Here is a 26358-nt window from a genome sequence, read left to right on the forward strand (position 1 = left end):
TGAGATTGGGAGGAACCATTTTGATTAGCAACGACCTTGTTTATAGTCTGCACACAGTGAATAGACTCTCTTTCCTGCCACCATTTTCCTCACATTTCAAATATTTTTAGAATGTTTCATAATGCCTGTGGGAAAACTCACCCATCTTATTTTTTCCCTCCTCATATTTGACCCGCTGAAGGATGTGGTGGACAATGCGACTTCTGGTGGCGTTGTTGAAAAAAGAGTCTTTGTTGTGGATGATGAAACTACAGTGAAACGAACCAGTTATTACAAATCCATCTGCTGTGAAGGATATTTCTGTGAGTGTGTGTGTGTGTGTGTGTGCCTGTGTGTCTGTGTTAGATAAAGTTCAAGGCTAATTCTCACGATTGAATTTTTAAAGGGCTCTTCCGTAAAAACTCACTGATGTATCCTTGATCGACTGAAGGGGGCGGTGAAGCTCTCGTTCTCCTCCAGGTCGGGCAGAGTTTCGCTGTCAAACTTCATGGGCTTGCGAGGAAGCCAGCCACGAAACTTGTTTATGCGCTTTTCCATCCTACAAAGTGAAGTTTCTGTTTAAAGCTGCCAGAGGGGAGTTTTGCCTCGTCAGCTGATCTCATGCTGCCTCTTTGACTGAACACTCACCTGCTCATGAACTTGTGCCGTCGGTGCATGTACAAGATTTTCCTCCTGGAATATGTAGGAACAAATACCTTAGTACATGATACTTCAGAGGATAATATAGGTATCAGTTCTACTTCTAAGTTTTTACCATAAATATTGTTGTCTTCCAATAATCAGTATGATAACACAACTTATAATACAAACATTCAGCTAGCCACTGGAGTTCTTCAACCACTAGTAGTGCTGAGGTGCAATGGTGAAAACAGTAACGTGCAAAGAAGCGCAGCAATGCAACGACAAAGGCTGTGAAGAAGAAAATCCCAAGCTAGCATCTAAACAATGCAGGATTTTAAATATTCACAAAGTATTTTATGAAGAAGGAAATGTATTTAGCATGTTTTGTCCACAACCGAACTGTCACGTGCCGGTACCGTGGAAACAATTTTGGGTGAGGCAACAAAACTCCTTGTTTAGGCTAAAGAAAAGATTATGGTTTGGGTAAAAAATAAAATTAAAAAAAGCATCTTACGCACACAAGTTAAGTACCTTAGGTCACATATTTAACTATTCGCTGAGTGGGGGGGATTCCCCCCCACCCCTTTCTATTCTACTTATTCCTGCATTTGCTATCTATCTCCGGTGGGGACAAAATGCATCAGCCCCTCAAAGAGCATATATTTATTGTATCCCTAACTCTATATAAAAGAGACTTCAGATACAGTATTAGGGGACCACTAAGGTCAGTATAAAAGAGACTTCAGATACAGTGTTAGGGGACCCCTAAGTTCTATATAAAAGAGACTTCAGATATAGTGTTAGGGGACCACTAAGGTCTATATAAAATAGACTTCAGATTCTGTATTAGGGGACCACTAAGGTATATTTAAAAAAGACTTCAGATACAGTATTAGGGGACCACTAAGGTCTATATAAAGCATCCAAAGAGTACCATATCAAGGGACCTTTAAACATCCTCCCATCTGCTTTCTTCACAAATCACATCATGTACTTGTCCACCAAAACAAAGGATCCTAATTGACATTGGCATTGTTTCCACAAGCATGAACAGACACCCAATGCAGAATTAAGAGGCTGTGTTCATTTTACATCAGATCAGGTGATTTTTAGACCTTTTGTTGAGGCACAGTGAATGTAAAATAACTTTGTTTCTTGACAGAAAACTCTTACTACTTTTAGGTTTGTTGTCTCACCTGAACGGCATGCGAATGTTCATGAGCTCAGCGTAGCGACAGAGAACATCCCACGGCGCATGGATCTTCAGAAAGAGCACGTCACTGTTTGTTATGGAGGCCTGTAAAGAAACCAGACATGCAATTTAATTTAAGCATAAAAAAAGATTTTTAAAATAGGGGAGGACTATAAAATATCATCTTGGTGCAGGCAGCTCCATCAACATCTATTGAACTATTGCCAATAGGTTTGCTAGGTTCTGCTATCCTCACCTGTTTGTACTTCCTGATAGAGTACGAGTCAGTCTAAAAGTAATTAAAAACAATAACTCTAAACTAGAAAGAGACCTAAAAATATAAAAATGACTCATGCAAAAAAACAACACACATGATCTGTTGAAGGAGACAAGAACCATTTTCCCCTAACTGCATGTTCTAGATAATGATGCCCTTGATGCTACTGCATTGAGTTAACACACACATACACACACACACACACACATACAATACAATACAGCATCCAGATGTTCCACTTGTTCAAGTGACACTTGAAATAAGAAGTGCTAAATAAGAAGCGGAGGGGAGAAAATGGTGATCAGCATATTTGTTTCAGCTCTGTAAGTGGTGGCTCACCGATAAACTGTGCTGTCAGACTGGGCACAAAGGCTCCAGGCATTTTAAAATCCAGCAATATGGCCATTGAGATTGCATGCATTATAGGACGGAGCATTAAATTGCTTCTTCACAGAAATTGGTATTGATGTTGCTCATGTTACACACTATGAATGCAGCTGTGCTCAAAGCAAAGCGTATTCTCTGCCAGCACTGGAACCTATCAAGCTTTGTGTTTATTTGCAGTTATCGTTTTTTTTTTAACCCTTCTGTTGACCTCCCGGGTCAAAAATAGACATACATTTGACATTTTTGTCTTTTTTTTTTGACTTTTTTTAAGTCTTCACTAACTCCACTTTCCTACCACTTTTTGGAAATCATGGTCAGTTACCCTCATTTATATAGAATTATTCCAAATATTTGATTTAAAAAAGCAGAAATTATTTTGACTTATAGTTAAGATCAGCGGTAAAGATGAGTTTAGTCAGGAATGAAAGTGATCAACTGTATTTGCAAAGAGTGTTGTAAGAAATCCAATCCATTTTTTGTTGTAATTTGGTTAAAAAGAAACCCATATATCATATTTATTTCCATTTTTAAGCGGCGTTTTGTACAAAAACAATCTCTGTCCACACAACGGTTTTAACTCCAATGGAATACCTAATCTCCATCACGTCAGGGGTGGGGCATGAAGGGGGTGAATGTAAATGTTCTTTACCTCCTTTTCCATCTGTAAGCCCTCTGCACGCATGTTCCTCTCAAATATCTCCCTCTTCTCGGACTGCGAGCTGGACTTTCTGTAAACCAGGATGTAGTCAATGCGACTCTTTCCATCGCTGAAGCACAGGCCGCTGGACTTCCCTCTCCCCTGACAGACAGACAGACAGACAGATAACACACAGACAGACAGACAAGATAGAGAGTAAGAATCAGGAGTGAATAGTAACTGGCCATTGAGAGGTTAGAGTCTACTACCTTTTTTATCTCATTTTTCATCTATCGTTTATCATGGATGGATGAAAAAATGTGTGTTACCTTTACACACATCACTCTACAAACTACTCCTGTCCAACACTGGCTTATTTCTTCAGTTGGGATGAAAGCAGCAATGACCTCAGGGAGCCCAGAGATTTAGTTTCACCACTGACCTCCGGGAGGCCAGAATCCGACTTTGTGTTGTCATCGAGGATGCTGCTGTTGTTTTCCAGGTTCAGCAGGGTGGAGTCGTTGTGTCTGGATGGGCTGCTTATGCCCTCGGACATTTCTCTCTCAAGCAGCACGTTAACATCCTTCACAGCTGGAGGAAAGATGAACAGAGTGTAAGTAATGATGCTGCACGGTTACCACTGTCTGGTCATCTCCATTTAGCTCTGTTTTGGTCTCAACCAATTTCTTAGAACAAAAACCTGTCTTTTTGGCTGCTTATTGCTCCACTTTGTTCCCCAACAAGGCAACTGGCTAAAGAAACAAAAGAGTTTAGGTGCGGGTGGCACGACCATAGAAATTAATACTAATACAATCTTTTACAATTTCTGCGAGCTAATGGGAACAGTAGAGTCGGTTGAAGAGTCTCTGTGGGTGCACCAACGAGCCACACCTTTACATTAAACATAGTAATTTCACCCATTGGTCATATAACAAGAATTTGGTTGCAGTTCCCCCACGAACCAGTTCATAAGCCGGACGTTTCCAGAGAGTAGAAGTTCTCCCCTTATTAGACTGTATCTGTCTTTACTCTTCATCTGGGTGCAAAACAATGCATAAACAAACAATCTGTAGTAGTCCTGACCAGTTCCTCAGAATTTCATCGCCAATACAATATGACCATGATGAACACATCACAAAAGACTGCCTGAAACGCCATTAAAGAGGGATCTCATTTCATTAAGGGATGGGAACCGAAACCAGGGTTATATTTATCATCACACTGCAGCTTTTCCCCTGAGTTAACGAGCTGATTGATTGGCGGGGTAAAAGCCAACCAAACCGCTACAGTAAATCATTCCTACCACAGGCAATATAACTCTTTAACATGTCATCACTGTGTGCTAGATAAGACTTTTAGACACCACAATACTGCACTAAGTGCAACCTGCACAATTGGTTTATTTACATTGTAGCATGTTATTTAAGCAGTTGCACATTTTGTTGTACCATCCTGTACATAATCAAATATTTGTTCTTATACTTTATTCCTATTATTCTTATTATTATTCTTATTATTATTATTATTTCATATATGTTGTATGTACGTATATTTTTTTCTAGTCTCTCATTTCTCATTTATATTTATATTCTGTAATGTGTGACTGATGTATGTGTGCTGCTGTAACAACGCAATTTCCTATTTTTCAATCAATAATAATCAATAAATATCTATCTATCTATCTATTTATCTATCTAACCAACACGCTCATTATGACCAATGGTGTAACTTCATCACTCAGCGATAGAGCGACAAAGTTTTGACGTTGTATGGCTGGCCCCCGGCCCTGCTGGACCACGGTCCAGCCAAAATATCAAATGGACTGTTTTCCAGTCTCAACAACTACTCAAAGAGCTTTTACATAGTACAGGAACCATTCACACACTATGCCACCTGCTCATCAGATAAACACTCACACATTTACACTCTGCAACTCAGGGTTCAGTGTCTTGCCTAAGGACACTTTGAACCACCAGCCTTCCGATTGGCAGGTGACCGCTCTACCACTGAGCCACATTAATAAATAGTTTGCTTTATACATGTTTTAAATTTAAATTTTAGGGAAGCTTCTTCATTTTGTTGGTGTCTGATTTATGTTGATTGCAGTTGTTATGTTATGATATAAAAGTAAAACTTGGTTTCTGAGCATGCTACTTAAAGGCAGTGGATACGGTCATTTCATTAAACTAAGGCCTCGTCCACACGTACACGGGTAGTATTGTAAACTGGGATTTTCCCTTCCCCAGTCAAAAGAAAAAAACCTGTCCATAAAAGCACTACTTAAAAAAAATATCTCCCTTAACCTGAAAAATCTAACCCTGAAGCCATGTTGGCCAGTCAAGCGAAAAAGAAGATGTTGGTCAATTAAAAGCCTAAAAGAAGCTATTACTGGGAGGCTACGTGGCTGCAGATGAACATCTGGCTGTGTGGAACATTCGGTTGCCTCTGTTTCTCAATGTAGTGAAAGAGTAAACATGTAAAAAGTCCTGTTGACAATTAAGCTTAGAACCATCGCACAAAATGTTGCCTATGTAACGCCTTACAAAGAACATCACGGTACACACTGATGTTTCCTAGGGGGTGGCAGTAGCTCAGTCCGTGGGTCGAGAGTTGTTGTGTCACTGCCAAGGTGCTCTTGAGCAAGGCACCAAACCCCCCTCAACCGCTCAGGGCGCTGGTCCAGCACAGCTAGCCCACTCACTCTGAAATCTCTCCATTAGTGCATGTATAGAACCTGAGCATGAGCCTGTGTGTAATAACAACAGTGTGTACATTGTAATTTCCCTATAGGGGATCAATATAGAGTATAAATTCAATTCAATTTAAACTCACTGAAAACAAAGTGTCTGAAAAGTCTTTTTTAGTGACCTAAAATGCAGTTTGCCTTTCAACAAGAAGGCACAAAAAGCAACACAAAAAGATTTTAAAACATACCTGTGTACATGTGGACTAGTTCTCAGGCACCATTTGGACAGAAAAACACAAGGCCCTTCACAAAAGGTGGACAGAGCTATTGAATAGTAGATGGATTTATTTGTTGCCTGTTGCTCTAACATTCAGGCTAGGTATCACAGAATTGTTATGAATACATTATTAACAAGTGAGAGCTATTAGTAGCTTTTGGTTGTGTTCATCATTAGCAAGGGAGGAATCACTTCCTTTAAGCAGAAGAGGACCAGCTAACGTACCTGCGAGCTGTAACATTACCGGTGATGTCGTAAATTTACATTGGTGGCACGACATTTGACAACATGGGTGTGTGTGTGTGTGTGTGTGTGTGTGTGTGTGTGTGTGATAGCGAACCAATTGGTATGATAATACCAGACATAATGTTAACCCAAATATCCAACAACTGTATGTATTGTAACCATGGCAGCCAGCGTAACCTGCAACCACATCCAGCACAACACCACTGCTAAAAACGGTGCGCTCACATCACACTGCCGTGTCACACACACACACACACACACATACACACTTATACACTATTCTAGAAATGAAAACAAATGAAGGTACAGTACGTGTACAGAAAGTCAAAGCCCTGTAGAGTCTCACCGACGGGAGGCACTTCGTCTTGAGTGCTGGAGTCCGCGGCTGGAGACGAGGATTCCTCCATGATGTCTGCCTTCCCAGTTGAGGGGAAGGCGAGAGGTCTGTCCGCTGCCTGGTAGCCTGAGGCCGAGGGTTGCAGCGGGACTCTGCGTCGGTGGGGGCTCCGCCGCTGGGGCTCAGACCCATGTAGAGACAAACTCACTCCTAGAGGACACAGAGAACTTTCCCATGACACTTTGTTTCCTCATGTTTCCAAGCCTTTCTAAATCAAGTTACCCTCTGGCACTTCTTGTCTTTAGTGATCTATTTCTTGCTTTCAAACAACACAAAAAATATGACAGAATACTAAGAGGACAACGTTTTTAAAAAAGCGCTCACAGTGAGCTTTGAAAGCAGTTAACGTATTAGTCTTTGTCTTGACCAACCATTGCTGATGTAGCATGGTGGTTTCACTGTGTAAGGGCAGTGTGGTTAAGCAGTGAAAATGTACTTTTAAAACCCTTTCACGCATAAACTTACTGTCCACTACAATAGGCAGGTCATTGCATTTCTGTGAGTGGTGTTTAATTTACTTTTTTCTTATGTATGTGTGATATATGAGTGTATATGTGTTTGTTGTGTTATGGTTGTCTTGCTACCGGATGCCTAAAATTTCCTTTGGGGTGAATAAAGTAAGTATCTATCTATCTATCTATCTATCTATCTATCTATCTAGATCATTAGCCATGGGTAGGTTTTAGGTTGTCCCCAACTATAGTTCCAAATAGCCAACTTATTACCTTATCAATTTCTTCTTTAGAGTAAAAAACTCTAAAGAGTAGGTCTGGCTGACAACAGCAGACTTTATGATTCATGTTATGGTTTGGGTCTTTTGTCTTGTCTTATTGTGGTAGTCTTAATTTCTTAGCCTGGTTTTCTGTCTTGCCTTGTGTATATGTTCTTTTTCATCCTGTTCATGTTTTGTTTCATGTCTTAGTCCTTGGTCGCTCTCTTGTTGTAGTTTCCGTCTTGTGGTCGCTTGTGAGTGTCTTCTATATGTTCTGTTTCCTGTTTATTGTGATGGTCTTGTTTTATGGTCTGTTTAGTTTTACTTCCTGCTTTAGTTTTCCCGCCCTTGTGATTGTCAGATGTCTTTCACCTGTTTCCCAGCCCTTGTGTTCCCATGCCTCTTGTTACCCAGCTATCCTCTGGATTTAGTCTTGGTGTCCCCCTTTTCCATGGTCAGATCATTTAGTGTTCTTTTGTGTCAGGATTCCCTCGTGTCCCTTGTTGCCATGTTTCTCATGTCTCTGGATTTACTTACCTGCTGCTTACCTATTTGTAAAACTATTTTTGTTCAGATTAAATTTGTATTATTTCAAACGGCTGCATTCTCCTCCCCTCCTCAAACCTGACAATATCTACTAATTTCTCGCTCCAACTGTAACACTTCAATGCTTTTTAGGCCAAAGACACTTAACCTGAAAGATAGAGAGAGTAGGGGCCTGTCCGTCATGCCCCTTTTTTACACATCCAGCAGACACAGAGCAACATTAGCATTCATTTGAATCAGTTATGTTTCTGGCAACATTGTAGAAATAAGTCCAATATTAACTCTCCCTTTAGCTCACACACATTTTCTTCCCCGCTCTGGCATGTGTTGACATGTCCCTTTCACTTCCCTTAGTCTCTCACATACAGTGAGGGAAATAAGTATTTGAACACCCTGCTATTTTGCAAGTTCTCACACTTAGAAATCAGGAGGGGTCTGAAATTGTGATCGTAGGTGCATTTCCACTGTGAGAGACATAATCTAAAAAAATTCTAGAAATCACAATGTATGATTTATTTGTATGATACAGCTGCAATTAAGTATTTGAACACCTGTATATCAGCTACAATTCTGACCCTCAAAGACCTGTTAGTCTGCCTTCAAAATGTCCACCTCCACTCCATTTATTGTCCTAAATTAGATGCACCTGTTTGAGGCTGTTAGCTGCATAAAGACACCTGTCCACCCCATACAATCAGTAAGAATCCAACTACTGACATGGCCAAGACCAAAGCGCTGGCCAAAAACACTAGAGACAAAACTGTACACCTCCACAAGGCTGGAAAGGGCTACGATGAAATTGCCAAGCAGCTTGGTGAAAAAGTTCCACTGTTGAAGATGTTAGAAAATGGAAGAAGCTAAACGTGACTGTTAATCTCCCTCGGACTGGGTACCATGCAAGATCTCACCTCGTGGGGTCTCAATGATCCTAAGAAAGGTGAGAAATCAGCCCAGAACTACACGGGAGGAGCTGGTCAATTAACTGAAAAGAGCTGGGACCACCGTTTCCAAGGTTACTGTTGGTAATACACTAAGACGTTTGAAATCATGCATGGCACGGAAGGGTTCCCTGCTTAAACCAGCACATGTCAAGGCCCGTCTTAAGTTTGCCAATGACCATTTGGATCCAGAGGAGTCATGGGAGAAAGTCATGTGGTCAGATTAGACCAAAATAGAACTTTTTGGTCATAATTCCATTAACTGTCAATGTCAATGTCAATGTCAATTTTCTTTCTATAACACATTTAAAAACGAAAACAGTTGACCAAAGTGCTGAACAGGGTCGATGTCAAATACATAAATAACAAGTGTGAAAATCACTCCAACCAAAATACATCACAGGGAGACAAACAACACTTTAAAACATCAGAACTGTGTTTGGAGGAAGAAGAATACAATCCCAAGAACACCATCCCTACTGTGAAGCATGGGGGTGGTAGCATCATACATTGGGGGTCTTTTTCTGCACATGGGACAGGGCGACTGCACTGTATTAAGGAGAGGATGACCGGGGCCATGTATTGCTAGATTTTGGGGAACAACCTCCTTCCCTCAGTTAGAGCATTGAAGATGGGTTGAGGCTGGGTCTTCCAACATGACAATGATCCAAAGCACACAGCCAGGATTACCAAGGAGTGGCTCTGGAAGAAGCATATTAAGGTTCTGTCGTGGCCTAGCCAGTCTCCAGACCTAAACCAAATAGAGAATCTTTGGAGGGAGCTCAAACTCTTTGTTTCTCAGCGACAGCCCAGAAACCTGACTGATTTAGAGAAGATCGGTGCGGAGGAGTGGGCCAAAATCCCTTCTGCAGTGTGTGCAAACCTGGTGAAAAACTACAGGAAACGTTTGACCTCTGTAATGGCAAACAAAGGCTACTGCACCAAATATTAACATTGATTTTCTCAGGTGTTCAAATACTTATTCACAGCTGTATCATACAAATAAATATTACAAAAGCATACATTTTGATTTGGATTTGTTTTTTAGATTATGTCTTTCACAGTGGACATGGACCTACGATGACAATGTCAGACCCCTCCGTGATTTCTAAGTGGGAGAACTTGCAGAATAGCAAGGTGTTCAAATACTTATTTTCCTCACTGTAGACATTTCTTCACATGCTCATTCATAATCACATTTAAAATCATAATCTCCTTCATTCTTTCCCATAGTTATAATCAAATTTTAGTTGATAATGTTACAAATGTTTACATTCACTCATTTTGACAATTTCTCACTTTGATGGTACAGAATTCAATAGTTTTTAGTCACCGATCAAATTGCATCCTTAATATTAGAAGCATCGGAAAATTCTACACCAAACTTCAACACCTAAGGACTAAATCTCAATAAGCCAATAAGCATGCAGCATGTGTCTACCAAGATCTAATGATTGTGATTGGCTGTCTAACGTTACACATGGTAGAGTTAGGCAGGAAAAAGATAAATGAAAAGATTTGTGCCGTAACGTGTAATGTTGTAATTTTTTGTTGCTAAAATGGATTATGTAAAATTATTATGGAAAAAAAGAATACCGTTTAGGAACCAGTTTCGATTGTTGGTAAATATCCCAGCCAGCATCTACTAAAATAATTTCATTTAAGAAAAGACGCAAGCAGAAAACTTAACTCAAACAAGAGAAGTCTGACTACATGTTAGATAGGGTCAAAGTCCATTTAAGCATTAAAAGCCAAGAACCATTCACATAATCTATATCCATGACGTTCCACTTCTGGCATTGCTTCGATACCGCCAGTAATTCTCCAGGATGTGTTTCATTTCAGCCAAATGTCCGTTACCTTCCATTTTCTTTGAGTTGGCATTCTAAAACTTTCTGAGGACTATGGTTACCTGCTCCTCAGATCTCTGCAGGGTAAATCCAGACAGCTAGCTAGACTATCTGTCCAATCTGAGTGTTCTGTTGCCGAGGCGCCATTTATTTGTGCGGCAAAGACGATTGTGATTGGTTTAAAGAAAAGTCAATCAACCAGATCATGTTTTTCATCCATCCCATAATGCTGTGTGGACTGGGCAGACCCTACCCTGCAGTGCTGTGGAGGAAGGTCTGGCACAGCGAGACTACCATTCACACTACCCAAAAGACTCCCTGGGTTTTGGCTCCAGTGTAAAAATAAAAATAGAAAAAGGTGGAATGAAAAAATGAAGAAGCAGTAGTAGAGCCCAAAAGACATATAATGCGAAATGGAAAGCTGTGGGAAGGTCAAAAATCGGAGAACCATAAAAAAAATAGATAGCTTAGTAACTTTTATCTCCTTAATAAGGACTAACCTTGAAACAACTTAAAAACGACACTCTCCATAGGAACACGCAAGCTAATTGGGTCAATCCGTCAACCAGACTGTCTCCTTTGGGGGGGGGGATTATTCAAAGCTTAGCAAAACAGCCTAAATCTATCTAAATATGTCTGTATCTCTTACTTCTCAGTGCTCTGGGGAGCGGGAAGACTTCAGTAGGGGTGGCTGGCTGTCTTAGAGGTCTACCGCGTGCTGCATTTTCATTGTTGACATGAAAGGTGACTCAGCTTAATTTTTCTGCTGAGCCGTGGAAAATAAGGCAAGATAGAAGGTTGGGGAACCGTTTCGGCTCTTAATCAGCTGTTGATGCTTTAGAGAACATTGGAGCCCATGGATGCCGCTAATAGAAATGTGATGAATTGCATAACCAGTGAAAAATCAGTGCTCAGCGTCCTGTTTCTTCTCTCACAGTGGTAGTAAACATTTCACTGCACTGGGGGGTTAGCTCTCTATGCAGGAGCTGCAGTGGTCAGACAGGGTGGATGAGTCAAAATTAATTGACTTCTTCTTTTTTTTTACTTAAAGGTATAGCAATACCTTTTTGTCAAATTCAGTGAATATCTCATTATGGTCACCTATCCCTCTGTTTTCTGTGTGCGTGGGAAAAAATCTGGTGTTGACACACAGCTGGCTGTGTAAATGGAAAAACAATCACAAAGGCGTGCACAAGCCGTAATACACGATTCTGGCCAATCAGCAACAGGCAGCGACAGTTACTGGTGGGGGGAGGGAGCAGGGAGGAGGCAGCATCTAATCGTGCCACCCGGCCAGTAGTTCTGTCTCCGAATCTGGAGGGTGGAACTTCTGAAGGGACTCAATTTGTTCCGAGTTAAATTCAAATATCAATAATCTTGGCACAGAATCCCTTACTGCACCTTTAATGTAGGGACCTATGAAATCTTTCTCATAGCTTTTGTAAATTCTCAATTTTGCTACTCCTTCCATGATTTTGTTATCACAGAAACTATAGGGCTCTACGTCAAAGCTCCGGGACTCGCCCCACCCGGGCCTTGGTCAAAAAAAGACACTTCCCACCGGGCTAAACAACTTTTCTGGGAGAAACCCTGTACATTTTACCAGCTTGAACCCTGTTACCCTAGTCTCAACCCTATTATACCTACATTTTTTATAAATACAAATAAATTAAATTTAGAAAAATGTTTGTTGAACCCGGTTTGACATGTTCAGAGCAATATTAGTAATATTGATAATGGCTCAAATTGTGCAGTCATTCCACATCTTTGATTACAAAAAAATTTGCTGTTACAAATACAGTGCCTATTTTAATTTTAGTATGAAGCAAAAGTGTGAGATATTATGTCATTTTCATATTTGCAATTATTGAGTTAGTGTGAGGACCATCTGATTAATGGGAATATGTGTATTTCATTACAAATACATTTTATAATCATATTCACAGAGCTTCATTAGTGTCATGGTTGAGGTTGAAGACAAATAATTTCAATTTATTTATAGTATCAATTCATAACAAGAGTTATCTCGAGACACTTTACAGATAGAGCAGGTCTAGACCACACTGTATAATTTACAAGGACTTAACAGTTCTAGTAGTTTCCACCAAAGCAAACAACAGTGTGACAGTGGCGAGGAAAAACTTCCTTTTAGGCAGAAACCTTGGACAGACTAGTGCCCGTATAATATGATGATGACAAATAATAATGTGGATGTGATGTCTGAGGTGGGAAAATGTGTTTTTCCAGAAGTTACTGTACATATACGACACAATCTGATACCAACTTTTTTATCACATAAAACAATGAAGTTCATTTTGTATTCCTGAGCAGCTCCGCTAAAAAAAAAGTAAAATCAAAGGGAAAAAAAGTACACAAAAGTTACAATTACACATACAGTACAAAAGATGAAAACACACCAACAACCTTGACGAAGAAACATGTTTCATGCTATCCATAAATATGCCCTAATGTTGAGCGGTGTTCAGAAAAGTGGCGGGGAATCTATTAATCAGTCCTTCCAGAAAAAGTTTTTTTGTGATTGTTACAGCCAAAAATCCTTGATTATGCGGCACGTTTGTCTGCTGTTTGATGAAAAAGAGAGTTTTTCTTGTCGCGTACTTACGCCACTTCATAACGTTCCCATGTCAACAGGGGGAAATAGCTGCCTTTATGGGAAGTAAACACAACATTTTTCAACTTTCCGCTAAGATATACACTCACCTAAAGGATTATTAAGAACACCTGTTCAATTTCTCATTAATCCAGTATGCTGCAGTCCTGTGGACGAAAATGCCTTGTTGATGCTAGAGGTCAGAGGAGAATGGGCCGACTGATTCAAGCTGATAGAAGAGCAACTTTGACTGAAATAACCACTTACATGCATACCTTCGGTTACAACCGAGGTATGCAGCAAAGCATTTGTGAAGCCACAACACGCACAACCTTGAGGCGGATGGGCCACAACAGCAGAAGACCCCACCGGTTACCACTCATCTCCACTACAAATGGGAAAAAGAGGCTACACTTTGCAAGAGCTCACCAAAATTGGACAGTTGAAGATTGGAAAAATGTTGCCTGGTCTGATGAGTCTCGAATTCTGTTGAGACATTCAGATGGTAGAGTCAGAATTTGGCGTAAACAGAATGAGAACATGGATCCATCATGCCTTGTTACCACTGTGCAGGCTGGTGGTGGTGGTATAATGGTGTGGGTAATGGTGTGGGGGGGGGGTTTCTTGGCACACTTTAGGCCCCTTGGTGCCAATTGGGCATCGTTTAAATGCCACGGCCTACCTGAGCATTGTTTCTGACCATGTATATCCCTTTATGGTCACCATGTACCCATCCTCTGATGGCTACTTCCAGCAGGATAATGCACCATGTCACAAAGCTTGAATCATTTCAAATTGGTTTCTTGAGCATGACAATGATTTCCCTATACTAAAATGGCCTCCACAGTCACCAGATCTCAAGCCAATAGAGCATCTTTGGGATGTGGTGGAACGGGAGCTTCATGCCGTGGATGTGCATCCCACAAATCATCAACTGCAAGATGCTATCCAATCAATATGGGCCAACATTTCTAAAGAATGCTTTCAGCACCTTGTTGAATCAATGCCACGTATAATTAAGGCAGTTCTGAAGGCAAAAGGGGGTCAAACACCATATTAGTATGGTGTTTCTAATAATCCTATAGGTGAGTGTGTGTGACCTTTTACATTGATGAAATCATGCAAGCCCCGTGTTATATTTTTGTGGAAATTGGCAATTTATGCAGTGAAAGTGTGGCGTATTTGAAAAAATGCAGACTTTGGCTGATTATACATGCGTTATTATGCATTATGCATTAAGTCCAAATTGTACCAGTTTCATGGAATGCCACATCTAATGACTATGGGGATCAACAGCCCTGACTTGTTTGCTTTGTGTCTCTGTATTTTGGATGCTCACCGACACGTTTCCTCAGCACACGCCGGTCTCACTGAAAAGGTAGAGAATTGATTACTATAAATATTGTCTCTCAAAAGACTGACACACCATATCTTAGACTACACCATGCTGCTGTGCCAAGGCAGCGGCCAGTCAAACAATATAACCATCAAACCTTTACGGCCCTATGTTCCGTCTGTAACCCGAGCCTCTTAGCTCACATGGTACTGAGGGTTTAGCAGCACAGGGAACAGTTTTACTTCTCTTCAGAACTCAGGGATAGTAAATACAACTTAAGGTTTTTCCTTAGCTATTTGATTTGCCTTTTTTCCCCATTCACTCTCATCAAAAAAATTAAAACCATGGCTAGTCGCTACGATTCCAGGAAATATACAATTTTTTAAAACTTAAAAGCTGTAGGTGAACAGTGCAAAGTGTAATTGGAAATGGCAGCTAACAAATAGCTACATTAATGAGTAAGAAGGTTGGTTGGTCAAACAACACAGGATTTTCACCCATCCACAGAAAAATACATACAGCCTGAGTCGTAATCTGCTCCTTTAAATACAGAGCCAGGTCTTCCATACAATTGTGATGTCATCACTATACTATGTATAAGTAAAAAGTGCTTCGACAGGGCAGTCACAGTCATTCCCAGACTCAATGAGTACTGCTGTAGAAGACCACTGACTAATCAGAACAGACTTTGCTATTTCAGGAGTGGGGCTCAAAGAGACGGGCGCTAAAACGGAGCGTTTCACACCAAGGGTGAATACTGGGATGTTTAGACAAATAGTACGAGAAAAAAAAAGTTTTTTTGTACATTAAAGCATGAAAACATGTTATTGTAGAAACCCAAAATACAAATATCACGCTACAAAGTAGCATTATATGGGACCTTTAAGTCCCAATAATTGTTATCTTTGCCCTTTTAGACAAATAACACACACAAACACAAACACAGTTCCTTGCATAATACAACCCAGCTGGGAGATGACAGCTCACACTGTCAAAAGACTAAAAGATTGCAGGAGGAAAAGGTAAGAAGAATGGAAGGTGGTGGGGATGCGTGATATGTTGCAGAGGGGATCGGGTGTCAGTCACCTGTGAGGAGGAATGGTTTGTTCCACCTGGATGCCCTCGAGCGGACCGGGGGGGCAGTGGAGATTTGCACAGGCTTCCAACCTGCCACATACACCCACACACACTTTAGACACACACTCCTCACAGAGGCATGACCCACTTCTGTGTCTTACAACTAATGCAGCACAGAAGATGAGAAAGTAGGGTGTATGAAAAAATTTACATTTACTATCCAAAGAAAAGGGAGGGACAGCTCGGAGAGAAAATGAGAGTGTGTGTGTGTGTGTGTGTGTGTGTGTGTGTGTGTGTGTGTGTGTGTGTATGAAGGTCAAACGCTTGCATGGTCACAGGAAAGAGATAAGGCAGCATAAAGAGGAGTGTGAGTAGGGCACAGCAACATATGAGAGAGAGAGCACTGCAGCAACAAAAAAAGAGCAGCATCCACTGTGGTGAAGAAGCTGCCTTCGCTTCAACACAACTTGACAACACTCACCGTGTGAAGGTGGAGAGAGGTAGAGAGGCAGCTTCACCCTTCAATGGGGAAGAGAGGGAGAGAGGGGGGGGGGGCTTCCCAGCAAAGCCGCAGCAGACGCCAAAGCAGCCAGAAGATTTGTTTCCCCTCCATACACACACACACACATGCACACACACGCATGCACGCACGCACCCACACACAGCGGTCACCCCACCTCCCCCCTCGCCAGCCCCAGCATGCAAATGACCTCGCTGAGGAAAGCAAACTAACACGACGTCCCACGAGGGAAACTAGCATCCCCACTTTTTTTTTTTTTACTCCTTCCTTCTCATCACCGCATAGGTCGATCTGACATCACTATACACGCAAACACACACACACATTCTCCCACACAGACGGCTGTGTCATAGCGTAGATGCTACGGCCAAAGCTCACAAAAAACTGTCAAAGATCTTCTCTGGAGGAAAAACACACACAAGCATGAGCAGGATGTTTACAGTGTGTGTGAGAGAGAGAGAGAGAGAGAGAGAGAGAGAGAGAGAGAGAAAGAGAGAGAGAGGAGGTGAGTGCTGTTCATCGGCATTCTTAATCAGTCTTTCCTGGCAGCCAATCAGAGGTTAAGCTGCTCTGTCAGCAGCCAATCACAAAAAAGAGCTGGCTGTGTCAGTGTTGCTGTAGCCCAAAACACTGACAGTTGGCACGGGTGACAGTCGCAGTTTGTACATTTTGATGGAGACGTATATACACACACTCATTATTACGTTGGTATTAAAGGATAGGTTCACATTTTTTCAAGTTTTCTCTAAAACAATATAAAAAATAGCCATGTGTAAAATAGGGCTTTGCAATCCATTGAATTATAATAGCAATTTCGGTTCCTGTTTTCGGTTCGGTTAATGTTAATAAATGCAACATTTTTACAAAAGCCAATGAGTGTTTGTGTTAAATTGAATCACGATTTCAATATTGACCAAAATAACTGTAATTATTTACATAATTGAGCAGCCCTACGTTGAACTATTCATTGGTCTGGTCACTGTAATTAATACTCCTGTTTGTGCTTCTGAAGAGCTCTCTTTGTAAATTCTTTTTATTATAAGTGATGGGGACTAAATCCACCTGACCTGTGAAAAATGCATTCCTTAGTTCAGCCAAAGCTGATATGAGGCTTCATCAAATCTCTCTCTGTACAACCGTGCCTCCACTGCCGCTCAGGAAAGCAAAACATAAACGTTAGAAGAACTTTAGTACCCTCATCAAGAAAACTTTCTTTGATTAATGACTTTATTTTAAAGCACCTATTTTTAACTGAAACCTGGCTAAACACAGACTCATCTGCTGCTCTTGAGGGGGTGGCAGTAGCTCCGTCCGTAGAGAGATGAGTTGGGAACCACAGGGTTGCCAGTACCCTATACCTACCAGTACGGAACGTGGATTGGTAGCTGGAGAGATGCCCCCAACCACTCAGGGCGCTAACAAACCAGAGTGTAAATAGTAATTTTCACTGGGGATCAATAAACAGTTTAAATAAAAACATAACATTATTGAAATGAATATAATTATTTCTTCTTGACCATAAGACAAGGGAAGGTGGTACAGGGACAGCCGCCATATGCCGATGATCTGCAACCAAGGGATATTTCAAACAGGACAGACATGCAAATTAAGTGACGGTTAGCCTATGTGACTTGTGTCAAAGTCTTAAGACGCTTAGACTCAACAGGGAGATTTTGGAATCAGCAGCAAGATAAATCCACCATATGAAGTCGAGACACTGGTGGTGGCTCCGTTTGCTTTGGGAAACAACGATGTTTGAGCCTTACGAGCTACACGCCAAAAATGGCAAGTTTTGAAGAAAGTGTTGATGTTCTGCCGGATGTCTCATACTTTCTGCTTTCTTTGTATTTACGTTCTAAATTCCAATCACTGGAAACAGCAACCAGAACCTCAGAGATAGCAAGCTAACGTTACACGCTGAAAATGGCGAATGGTACATTTGGATTGTGCAACTACTAGACTTAGACTTAGACTTAGAATTCTCTTTATTAATCCTTTTGGAATTTTTCCCGCAAGGAAATTGAAATTTCCAGCATCCGTTTTCAGCAAGAACATTACAGTATAGAGAGAAAAAGAGGAAGACAGTATAAAGACAACAATAATAACAGTAATAATAATAACAATAAAAAAGACAAAAAGTGTCAAAGTGTCAGTGTCGAGTCAAGTGTTAAAGTGGCCAGGTATTTATGTGAGTCCAGGTGTGTGTGGGTATGTACTGTCCTCTCTGCCCTATTTCCTCCTCCCCCTGAGTGAGGACCTGTTCAGTCTGATGGCATGAGGGACAAGGCAGGCCTGCTTGGCTTTTTGGGGGAATGATTGTAAAGAGTCACAAAGAATGGGTTTACGGCATTTACTCTCTAATTGGGACAGTTAGGTATTGCTATAAACAAGATACACACGGCAATACACTGGTACAGGCAATTATGTTTTAACCAGGTATCCAGCTATTTTAAATAGCTCACGTTACTGTATTGTGTGAACAGTGAACGTCATTTAATATTGGATGTGGTATTTTATTTTGCAGGGTGCAAATGTTCCACCTAAACAAGTTCCTTCCTGAGACATTTTGCAGAGCAACCGCTGCTGCATCCAGAGCTTAGCACTACCCAAGGCGATTGCGATTGGTTTAAAGAAATGCAAACAACCCAGTTTTTTTTCCTCCTATGTCAGAATGTATGTGTGGAGTATCCAGACCTTACTCCACAATGCTGTGGAGATAGGTTTGGCAATGTAAGACTAGACAGACAGAGAATTATAGCATATAAACAGAGGATGATAGACGGTAATGTACTGTGGGTGTGTCGCTGAGCTATTGGATAGATGAGATCAGCTGATAAGATCATTGACGACCCTGGACGGAACAGCAAGGAATAATGAGTGAGCATGTGTGTGAGGATTGAATGCAGATACGTGAGAAATAAATAAGGCCTAAGCATGCAAAAGTCTATCTGTGGTTTGTAGTTCATTTGAGTATCATGCTGTCATGCTGCTATGACAGGCACTTATTCTTGCAGTTGTTGTCTATGGACCACCAAAGCATCTTGTCTGATTTCCCTGAGCTCTTACTGTATCTACGTAACATCAGCCTAAATTGTGACAACATAATCATTATTGGTGACTTTACTTTACACAATAACATAGACATTAATTCTAGTCTGGTTTTAGAGTCCAGCACGGTACAGGAACAGCTCTAGTCAAAGTTTTAATGACCTCAGAATGAGAAAACTCTCTGTGCTCGTCAGTGCTGAGTTCAATATATTATATAATAAAATATTATATAATATTCTGCTGGATCGACTCTGGGTTGGTTTTTCTGACAGAGTTTTTGAGTGGTTCAGCTCAAAAATTCTATGTGGCCATGCATGAGCACTCCTCTAATATAACAGACCTGACGTGGTGTCCCGCAGGGCTCTATTTGGGCCCAATTCTTTTCAGAGAAGCCCAAATTCTCCAATCTTAAAATCTTTACATTGGGAAAGTGTGTGTCACAGAATTCATTTAAAAAATAATTTAATTGGTTTTCAAATTATGTTATCCCCCCCCATCCTATTTGTCTGACATGATTGAGACATATGTTCATGCTAGGTCACAAAGATTCTCTAACTCCAACCTCTTGATTGTACCTGAGGTCAGAACTAAAAGTCATGAAAAGGCAGCTATAATTTAGTACGACCTGAAACTCCAAAAAAGTCTTAAGAGCTTTAAGTATGTTCAGGACATCTTAACATTTCCTTCTCCTGGTGGTTTTATCTTGTATTTTAGTTTTAATTTCATGTTTTTATTGCCTTATCATATAATCTTTTTTTTGTTAAGCACTTTGTGTTGCATTTTGTGTATGAATTGTGCTATATAAATACAGTTTGTTATTATCATTACTATTTAAAAACCATGCTGCACCCTGTCATATTTCCTTCTATTGCTTGGTGCAGCTCTATATTGTCTGTATTGACTCCCTGACAACATTAATTGTATTTGCTTGCTCAGAAAGTATTTTAGTCCTTTATGTGTCTATTTGCAAGCCTGGTAGTTTAACCCTCATGATATCCTTGGGTCAAATTGACCCGTTTTAAGTAAATTTTTTTCTCTAGAAAAAACACCAAAAGCATTTAAAAAAAATCACCCACAACATTGAAAAAGTGACAAAAAATTTGGGAAAAAAGAATAAAGAAAAAAATGTTTTTCATGGTTGAAGGGAAGACAACACAAGGGTTAAAGCATATACTGCACTGAAGTCTACTTACTGGTGCTGCTGTCGCAGAGCGTCTCCTGGCTGGCGCTGCAGGTGGGCAGCGGCGTGATGGACAGCGACGCCGGGCAGGACACCGGCTCCAGATACTCGCTGATGGGTGGGACGGTGGAGGCCTCAGAGTGAACGCAGTCCGGACTGGGGAGATCCGGGCCACTCGCTGGGAATGGACTCTTCCAGTGGGAGAAACCGATGGCCACTTGACCCCCAAGATCAAACCCTGTGATAACGATCAGAAGTCAGATTAGGAGACATTTCTATTTATACTAAGGGCACTAATTGGCTCTTACATTTACTTTGTTTCAACTTTGTTTTATTCTGTCGTTATCATGCACAACATACACTTTCTCGAACCTCCAACTGGGAATATAACATGCATTCATCACGGGGGATTTTGTTGCATGTACTATCAGCAGTGGTGGAGGGTAACTAAGTACATTTACTCAGGTACTGTACTTAAGCACACATTTGAGGGACTTGTACTTTTCTTGAGTCTTTTCTTTTCATACCACTTTCTTCTTCTACTCCGCTACATTTCAGAGAGAAATATACTCCACTACATTAATCTAAAAAGCTTTAGTTATTACTTACTTGACAAATTAAGATTTTTCCACACAAAACACATGTAGGTTTTAAAATACAAGGTTTTACTATAAATTAAACTACCCAACAGTTTATAGGCCCATGCTTTTTTTTGCATTGGGTACTTTTCTTTTTAGACTTTTAAGAACAGTGTCCAGATGATACTTATATACTTTTACTAAAGTAACATTTTCAATGCAAGACTTTTACTTGTATAGTAATTTTTACAGTGTGGTATTAGTATATTTTACTGAAGAAAAGGACACTTTCTTTAGAAATTCTATTCCTCATTGTAATTCTGGTGGATCCACAAGAGTCCAAAGGATCCCGAGAGTCTCCTCTGTTATGTTGCCCCCTAGTGGTTAGAAGCTGACATCATAATTGAAACATCCAGCTGTCGTCAGGCATTACCCAGCATTTTACTGACAATGCTGCAACAACTCAGCACCTGTCCTGTCACTCATATTTACAACTTCTACATAACTATATTCTTAAAGTGCCCATATTATGATAAATCACTTTTTCTGGGATTTTGGATGTTATTTTGTGTCTCTGGTGCTTCCACATACATACAAACTTGGAAAAGAAAACTATCCATGCTGTTATGACTGAGATCCGGTTTCTGAATGTCCTCTGCCTTCAGTCTCCGGGTGAGCTGTTCAAAATCTGCACAGCTTTCTACGTCACTAGCCACAAGGTGGCTGACCGTAGCACAGGCTAGTGTAACCCACATGACTTTGGGCTAATGGAATTAACCTATACAAATATCATTATTATTATAATGATGGTTGAATTAAATCACTAAATGCATGCATGTAGACAAGTTGCTAGAAAATGCATGTAGGTTTGTGCGTTTGAGTAAGTGTCCAATCACAGTGAGAAAATTGAGTGATTGACATGTCTGTTTAAGCCAATCAGGTGTAGTTACAAATAACAGCAAAGCCTACCTGTTTGAGCTAAAAAAGAGTTACGGGAGAGAGACCAGCACAACGATAGAAAACAACAACAACAAATTGAGCTTAATAATTGACATAATTTATACTTATGATATTTCTCTGACTCTGTCTATTGGCAGGTCAGGTTTTTTTGTGTGCATTCTGTTCTTTTCTGGTGAAGTTGTTTCACCCAGGATTGATGGCAAGCCTTCCCTCGAAGAGTCTGGAAGAGTTTTGAGTCTGTTCATGTACACTGCATCCGCTGGTGCGGCAGGACAGCTTTTGCACACATTCATTTCTGTACACCTGGACTGAAACATACACTGGTTTTACTAGCTCAATTATCTCAAGACTGTACTGTATGAGGTTATACAGGGGTAAATGATTGTGATTTCAATGAATGTTTGTATTTTTATATTTTTTCATTTTATTAACTTGAACATCAAACTGTAAACCTGAAGTGTAGTGTGACACAGGTTAGAAAGGTGCCCCAAAAGAATTAGAACTAGAAAAAACAAGAACCTTTATTTTCTGAAATTGTAAATTTTGGTATTCAAGCTGTTGTCCTTGTTAAATTATTCGTTTTATGTGGATCCACTTACCATTTCTTCATGTATAAAGCCGGCATTGTTAAACTTCAAAGTGCTGTTGTCTGAGTATCTCTGTGCTCCAGTAGTCAAACCTGAAATTCTTCTGGGCCCATAGTCACAGCAAGTGAGTATTTGTCACCCTAGCGCTAGCATGCTAGCTGTTTGTCAACGGCAAAACATTGCTACAACACACACTTGTTCACCATAATCTCCAAAAGAACCCGAAAATGAGCATAATGTGGCCGCTTTAGAAATGGGTCATAGGGGTCAGGACATCGCCCATCTGAGGGTTGAACCACCATAAAAATATAATTAAATACCACGTTGTATATTGGATATGATATAATAAAATTAAATAATACACAAAGCTAACAGGACAAAAAAAATCATTATTGCTGTGCAATATATGAATATATCTATATATTTGAGGTTAGATATCCTCTTAAATTTTGGATATCATATTATGACATGAGTGGTGTCTTCTCCTGGTTTTAAAGGCTGCATTACAGTAAAGGAATGTCATTTTCTGAACTCACTAGACTGTTTTAACTGTTATATTATTTGTTTATACCCACTTAGTCATTATATCTATGTTACTGATGATAACTAACTCATTGTGTAAATATTTTGGAAGCACCAATAGTCAATATCGCTGCAATATCAACATTGAGGTCAAAAACATTGTGATATTTGACTTTCTCCATATTGCCCAGCTCTAATTTTAAGTTTAAAAGACATTTTAAGTCCCCCTTCCTTTTCCTCAGAGGTGTTTGGTCCACTGGCTGCACTTTTTTATTGTCATTAAACCTAATTTAAATGATATTTACTTTCATTTTTTTTTAAAGAAGACATTATGAATTTTGTTTGACTAATGGTTAAGATCAGAGGATGTTGAGTGAATTCCAGAATGGTTTATGTCAAAGTACATTAGGACGCTGTTTTAAAACCAGTTAATTTAGTTTTTTCAAATGCTATGAAAATGTAATAAAATGAATGGATGTAACCAGTCTTTTGCCTGCAAAGAACGTTGTATGGCTTTCATAAAACGTGAATCCATGCATCCAAGTTTTTTTGGGGCAATTTGGTTGAAAGAAACCAATATTTTTTATATAAAATTAAAAACAAAAATCAGTCCCCTTCCACTACTTACCTTGACTGGTATATCAATTTGCACTGCTGACTGTTTATTTACAGTACCAATTGTTTACATATACATTTGCAATACCGTACTTTAACTGTAATATGCAATTACTTTCCACTGCACTTTAATTCGGATAGATTCTGCCCAAACTTTATTTGTACTAGTGTAGTGACTGTGACATACATAATTCACCTTTGTTGATAAGTGTTGTTCCACACACATTTAATTACACATGTAATTCACTGCCTTTAAGTCACCACAGTTAATAACGGTTCAGGGAACACGGCCCCTTTAAATGTTGTGAAGGCGTGATGACGTGGGACGTTATGAAGTTGGATTTAAGCGTAGCGCCTTATTCTGTATTCATTGGGTTTTCTCCTGTTTAATAAACGAGCTACGCTTTTGGTGTGCTCAAAGTGAGAAATTGTCTCTTGCATCTTGCCGCAATTTCCACACTGGTGACCCCGACTTTAGTCTGCTGGACGGATCCAGAGACACGTCACGATCATGACCGCAAACGCTGTCACCCTCAAACTCCCCGAATTCTGGGAATCATCGGCGTCTGCATGGTTTGCCCAGACAGAAGCGCAGTTCGCGTTGCGGGAGATCACAACAAAGTACTACTATGTCGTGTCTGCCCTCGGAAGTTCAACAGCATCCCGGGTGGTGAACCTGCTAAAAAACCCTCCGGCAACTGGGAAGTATGCAGCACTCAAGGCCCACCTGTTGAAAACAATTGAACTGTCGGACGCTGAGAGAGCCAGTAGGCTTTTCTCTCTTCAAGGACTGGGTGACAGCAAACCGTCTGAGCTAATCGACCGTATGCTGGACCTTATGGGTGAGCACAGACCCGATTTTCTGTTCGTTCAGCTTTTCCTGCGTCAGCTGCCTTCCCAAGTTAGAGCTGCACTAGCTAACACCACAATCGTTGACTGTCGGAGACTGGCTGAGGAGGCGGATACGTTTTTCCTGGCGAGTCAGGGAAATTGTGTGGCGGCGACTTTTCCCGCGCGCATCACTCCTGTGACACTGGACGACTCCACACTTGTCACTGCAACCACTTCTCGCCAGCGGCAGTCTTCAGGTCCCCAAAGGTCTTCAGGCTTGTGTTTTTACCATGCAAAGTTTGGACCCAAGGCTAGCAAATGCCCTTTGCCATGCAGTTTTGGCGGGTCGGGAAACGCCGGGGCCGGCGCTCAGTAGTGGCCATGAGCGTTGGCCGCTTGGGCAGGCTGCTTTTCATCTGTGACAGCATCTCCGGACGACGTTTTCTGTGCGACACGGGGGCACAGAGGAGCGTCCTGCCTGCATCCCGTTTGGACATGTTGACCGGTGGCCACGGCCCCCCACTGGAAGCTGCAAACGGTAGCCCCATTCGCACATATGGAACGAGGTACGTTGAATTGTGTTTCGAAGGACAAAGGTTTGGCTGGGATTTTGTTACAGCCAAGGTCGCCATTCCCCTCCTCGGCGCCGATTTTTTGTGTGCACATGGACTGTTAGTGGATGTAAAGAACCGCCGTTTGATTAATGCTGTCACGTTTTGCTCTTATACGTGCATACTCGGCGGGGGGGATTCTGTAAGACTGTCTAGCATGCTCTCAGTTTCGGATGACTTCCACCGTCTGCTTGCCGGTTTCCCAGCCCTCAGGCAACCCACTTTCTCTGCATCTACCATGAAGTGTGGTGTGGAGCATCATATCGCCACTACGGGTCCGCCCGTCTACGCCCGCTCTCGGCGCCTCAACCCCACCAAGCTTGCCGTTGCAAAGGCTGAGTTTGCAAATATGGAACGCCTGGGTATAGTCCGCCGTTCCAACAGCCCGTGGGCGTCACCCCTCCAAATCGCCCCTAAACCTGGCGGCGGCTGGCGCCCGTGCGGCGACTACCGACGGCTTAATGAGGCTACAACACCTGACCGCTACCCAGTCCCGAACATACAGGATTTCTCTGCACACCTGGCGGGTAATGTGATCTTTTCCAAAGTGGACCTCGTCAGGGGATATCATCAGGTGCCAGTACACCCACTGGACGTTCCCAAAACAGCAGTGATCACGATTTCCTGCACATGCCATTCGGACTGAAAAATGCAGCTCAGTCTTTTCAACGCCTCATGGACTCAGTTTTGCGGGACCTGCCCTTTCTTTTTGTGTACTTGGATGACATCCTGGTGGCGAGGACATCCAAATCTCAACACCTGGCACACCTTTGCACCCTGTTTGAGCGGCTTAGCCAACATGGACTAATTATCAACCCCGCCAAGTGCCAGTTTGGCCTCTCCACCATTGACTTCCTAGGTCACAGAGTCACTGAGAGCGGGGCAGTCCCCCTCCCTTCAAAAGTGGAGGCGGTTGCACAGTTCCCACGCCCCCTCACTGTCAAAGCCTTGCAGGAGTTCCTGGGAATGGTGAATTTTTACCATCGCTTCATTCCTCGCGCCGCTCAACTCATGCAACCCTTGCATGAGGCCTTGAAAGGTAAACCCAAGCAGGCTGTGGACTGGACTGAGAGCAGGGACAAGGCGTTCGCTGCCACTAAGGAAGCCCTAGCGAAC

General features: G+C 41.3%; 1 protein-coding gene across 5 annotated transcripts in view; it reads right to left on the reverse strand.

Moving 5' to 3' along the window:
- Positions 1–26358, reverse strand: part of LOC117938592 (anoctamin-4-like) — an 85338-nt gene that overhangs the window by 38907 nt on the left and 20073 nt on the right. For 4 of the 5 annotated variants that reach the window (XM_034863263.1, XM_034863260.1, XM_034863262.1 and 1 more), the window contains exons 3-10: positions 20552–20776; positions 6670–6870; positions 3557–3705; positions 3127–3276; positions 1818–1918; positions 628–672; positions 407–538; positions 142–248 (exon numbers count right to left, since the gene is read on the reverse strand). In XM_034863263.1, coding sequence (XP_034719154.1) covers positions 142–248; positions 407–538; positions 628–672; positions 1818–1918; positions 3127–3276; positions 3557–3705; positions 6670–6870; positions 20552–20776 — 1110 coding nt within the window. Of the gene's footprint in view, positions 1–141; positions 249–406; positions 539–627; positions 673–1817; positions 1919–3126; positions 3277–3556; positions 3706–6669; positions 6871–16271; positions 16759–20551; positions 20777–26358 lie in introns of those variants that run through there. The other variant, XM_034863264.1, reaches the window with a different exon arrangement.

The sequence above is a fragment of the Etheostoma cragini genome, chromosome 23 (genome assembly GCF_013103735.1).
Source record: "Etheostoma cragini isolate CJK2018 chromosome 23, CSU_Ecrag_1.0, whole genome shotgun sequence".
NCBI classification, from domain to species: domain Eukaryota; kingdom Metazoa; phylum Chordata; class Actinopteri; order Perciformes; family Percidae; genus Etheostoma; species Etheostoma cragini.